Genomic DNA, 4,905 nt, shown 5'->3' on the forward strand with positions numbered 1-4,905 from the left:
TAAAACAAAACAAAAAAAATGTCCATAAGAATAACATTGGAACTTTGAAGACCCGTGGGGCGGAGCCCTAAGGTGAATTCCAAAAATCCAAGTAGCCTATAACCTTCTCACGCATGTATAGAACAAAGGAAAAAAAGTTTCATCAAAATCAGTGCACCCGTTTCCCTGTGAAAAGCAAACAAAATCATGTCCAAAACCGCACCAAAGCAGGTTTTTGAGCGGCCACCATTTTCTTTCAAAAAGGTGTATGACAGTTTCAAGTAGCCTATAACCTTCTTACACATCTATAAAACAAAGAAAAAAAGTTTCATAGAAAACGGTGCACTCGTTTTCCCGTGAAAAGCGAACAAAAACACGTCCGCGAGCGTTACCGACAGACAGACAGAAATTGAGATAAGGCTTGTTTCGGCTTCTCTGGTGTATGAAACGTGAAGATATGCAAAAAGTACACTATTTTCAGCAAACAAAACTCTTATTTTATTTATATAGATAGAAGAAGATATTGCAATACAGAAAATTGACTTAATTTGCTCCGTAGGAAGGTAAGTGGAATTTATTCAATTAGTTACATTACCTTTTAATTACACCTAATGACTATAATGCTTTATTCTGTTTCTGCTACAAGAAATACAAAGTAATGTATAGTGATGGTATCCATTTGAGACTGTTTAAATACTTTATTAAGTACAAGATACCAGCTATTTAATTTACAGCAAACTTTCTTTCCATACTATGTTTCATCCTAATATCTCTAACATGTCTTAAAAGCATGAAAAAATTACCAGAAACATTTTAATAAAAATATTGAATTCTGAAATCTTGTGCCACTAATACATTACAGTAGTAGTACTATCTTTCTACTGTATAAGTACAAATGGACTTAAACAATAATCATCAGGTTTACTTTTAACTACATTAAAAGAAAACCAAAATTGGGGAGAAAAACAAAGGAACTTGTGGCATTGTTATAGATTTACATGTTACAGCTATGATACTTAACAGTTTATGTAGATAATAAATATGTTAGGAGTCACATGTATGTTTTACCTGCCACTTTCTCCTCTTCCTCTCACCACACTTCCGATTCTGCTACTAACTGCTCCTCTTTGTGTAAGTGACGTGACAATCTGGATAGACATTGGACGACCTTGAATAAAATAATTCAGTCAGTACATTTGTTTGCATGTGAAAATTACCAGTGCATTTTTTTTTTAACTATTCTTAAGTTTACATATCACAAAAAAATTCAAAAATTATGATTTGGACCATAAGTTAAAATTTATTTACACTTAATTCTCTTTTTCTCCCTCTGTTAGTAGACTATACAACCAATTCTTCTTTTAATTCTATCATGCCCAGATATGTGTATCCTGCCTCCAAGGTAAAATTACACAATAGATTTTAAACAATTATATACAATTAATGTGTGGTTCATCCACACATTTAAAAAAACCTTGAAAGTTGATTGGTTTGGTTTGTTTTGAATTTCATGCAAAGCTACATGAGCTATCTGCACTAGCCATCATTAATTTAGCAGTGAAAGACTAGAGAGAAGGCAGCTAGTGATCACCACCAATGCTTGAGCTACTCTTTTACCAATTAATAATGGGATTGACTGTTACATTATAATGCCCCACGGTTGAAAGGGTGAGCATGTTTGGTGGTACGGGGATTCAAACCCGCGACCCCCAGATTGCGAGTTGAGTGCCCTAACCATCTGACCATGTCAGGCCCCTTCAGAGTTGAAAGCAACTCAATAAAAAAGTTTCATATAATTTTTTTAAATAGCACATTTTGATTTTGGGTTCTTTTCAGCATGTTCAAAACAAAATCATTAGTGTTTGTGAATGTCCTGAACTATTTCTGAACATAATACAGCACTTGTAGCCCTCAAGAAAGAAAGTCATGATAGTTTGGAACAAAATAGCACTAATTTAACCTTGTAACTTAAATACAAGTGTAGTTTTATTGATTTTAGCCAATCACTCTTTCTCAATCATGAGTGTTATATGTGTGATGTAATTGCCTATATTGCAGCTTGAAGAAGTCACAGGCTAGTAATCTAAAGAGTATTGAAAGATATTTTTCCATTCTATTCAACTGTATAAACCAATTTGGTTTCCAGTTCAGTAGAGATTTGCTCAGAGATCAAAACAAAGTTATGAAAGCTATGCTTGCTGATATGTTATCAGAAGAAAAGATGTTTGTGAACAACTTTGACCACAATTAAAGTCCTGGTTTTGTTTCTAAAAGCTTGCTGTATTATTTGAATTATAATGTTGTAGTAGGAACTGTATGAAAGGAAAAGAAATGTTTTCATATAACAAGATGAGCTAGGTTTAGTTAAGTCATTTTTAACTTGACTGTATCAAGTTTCATTTTACCTACAAAGCCACTGTATTAGGCCCTATTGTCCTATGCAACTGCTTGAATGAGCAGAAATTACCAAAAACATTTTAGAAAAAAAAATATATATATATATATACACACACTTGAATATAAAATAGCTGCAAACTTATTACATACATTAATTGAAACCTTCTGATTAACAATTTAAAGAATACTTTTGTTTGCTTATAATTTTGGAAAGTTGAAAAAGTTATTTATATTGTATTCCAGTGATCATAAAAAAAATGTTGAAACTGTGTGCAATTTTTTCAAAATCACATTAGATAAATTTATGGTTTTATAAAATAAAAAGCTTTATAGGAAAGTTTTAAAAATTGTAAGAAAACAAAAAATTGATTAAAATCTACAAGAAAAAGAAAGCATTTAAACTGTTTCTTAAACACATATTTCAATAAAATATTTTTGAAATTTCAAAACTGCAAATTGATACAAACATCACATATAAAAATATTTTTCAAAATGAAATAAAACCCAACATACAACAATAAATGCATTGAATTGATGCACCTGAGTCTTTTAGAGTTAAAACCCATCTCACTAGGGGGACATTCCGAGCTTTCAATTAGTTATTCATGTCATATACAGAAGTAAGTGTATATGAGAATGCATTTCCAGAAATGGAAAGAGGTGGGCAGGGGAGCCACTGTGTTTGATTCAGTACATGAGCAATATCTTAGCAAATACAAAAGATAAAAGAGGTTCTTATTTTATATTCTAGTTTGTCAATATCGGTAATTTGAGTTCATAATTCATACGAAACTACAGACTTAGTATTTTGACATCACAAACATCTAATTTGAACCAGTGCTGCATTCAACATACCACGTGACACACAAAAATTTATATTTAACTTTTTTTTAACATTTACTTTTAAATTAAGAAATTGAATAATGTATAATACTAAAATTTGAATTATACTCTACAGTTTGATACCAACTTATTGACATAAATTCCTAATATAGTAGTTCAATAAAATTTTGAATGCGATTCAACAAATGAGATGACATGGCCTTTGACTCATGACCCGTCTAGAAAAGGGTTATGCAATTAAAAGAAAGTAAAGCATCAAAGGTATTAGTTCATGTACCAAAACTCTTTCCACAAAAAATCTGAAGTTAAGCAATCAATAATACCAAGATCAAAATAATCATGATAGTGTTAATGCCGTATTAAAAAGTTTATCAAAATTGAAACATTTGTTTATTAAAACTAAATTAGGACTTTTCTCAATCAGGATTGAGAAAAAAAAGTTTCATCAAAACACTGAACATAAACTATAAAACTTTCACTGTGAGGCCTTGTTAGTTTCTGATAACTAGCAATTCAATTCCACGAATTATAAAATTATTTAGTATTCAAAATATCATCAACACATAACTTGTGCAAACACGTACTTTATTTTTTAATAGTTCTTAAAAAACTTTTCTGTGATTTTATAACCAGATTTACTGTGAACACAAATAAAGTTTGGTAGTTTTGATTATTATTACATACCATATACAAACTGATTACCATGAAAAGCCAAAAATTTGTTCTTTTATGAATAGTTAGGCTAATAGTACACAGACATACCTTTAACATCTACAGAACATTGAAATGTAAGTGTAAATTGATATTAATGAATCCCTGACAAGTTATTTACACTAAATCATCTGAACTTTCTAATCAATATATAAAATCAATTTGAACATACATAATAATAAGTTTGTTTTTAAAGTTCTAGAAGACATAAGAATAAATTAGTTTTGGAAATTTTAGGACTGTTATAAGCTATATTTTTAACATTTCAATTTAAATAACTTGCAAGAGGTTGCATGACATTATGATCTAGAAATTTTGTGTAGTAAGTAGAAAATAAGTAACAATGAAAATATCACCTTTAGTATTCAGTGAGTGATCCAGTTAAGAGTAAGATAGCAGAAGTTAGTACATCTTTTCCTCAGTGATTGAGTCAGTAAGTTTTGTATTTTTGAGTTAGTTATACATTAATATTACAGTTTCTATTGAAATGTTGTTTGTGAGTGTAGGCTTACAACTTCTGTCAGTTTATGTTGCCCAAAGCAAACATTACTGAAGAAATATACTAATTAGTCCCACATGCACTGGACTTAGCATTATGTTTACCAAATAACCCAAAAGAGCTCACCCAAAGACAGAACATGTTACAACAGAATTATTTTTGAGAACAAATTAAAAATTTATACACACAAATATTTTAAACTATAAAGTCATAGTTACCATCTAATGGTACATTATTATACTGCTTCATAGCCTTGACTGCATCAGAACGTCGTTCAAAAACCACATCTGCAGTACCTAGTGAGCGACCAGATTTGTCATAGTGAACAGCAGCCTTTTTCAGGGCACCAAACTCAGAAAATAGTTCCTGCATTAAAAAAAGGGGTATACAATTTATACTTCAGAAATATAAAATCTTTTCACATCCATACACATACTTTTGTGGACTAAAATATTTATATTGTGATTTAACTGAAC

At 30.4% G+C, this 4,905-nt stretch overlaps 1 protein-coding gene across 1 annotated transcript in view; it reads right to left on the reverse strand.

The window, feature by feature from the left end:
• Positions 1–4,905, reverse strand: part of LOC106457640 (THO complex subunit 4-like) — a 25,051-nt gene that overhangs the window by 7,537 nt on the left and 12,609 nt on the right. Inside the window, exons 3-4 of the mRNA XM_013917074.2 lie at positions 4,648–4,795; positions 1,048–1,147 (exon numbers count right to left, since the gene is read on the reverse strand). Coding sequence (XP_013772528.1) covers positions 1,048–1,147; positions 4,648–4,795 — 248 coding nt within the window. The remainder of the gene's footprint in view (positions 1–1,047; positions 1,148–4,647; positions 4,796–4,905) is intronic.

Source organism: Limulus polyphemus, unplaced genomic scaffold, assembly GCF_000517525.1.
Source record: "Limulus polyphemus unplaced genomic scaffold, Limulus_polyphemus-2.1.2 Scaffold354, whole genome shotgun sequence".
Classification (NCBI taxonomy): Eukaryota; Metazoa; Arthropoda; class Merostomata; order Xiphosura; family Limulidae; genus Limulus; species Limulus polyphemus.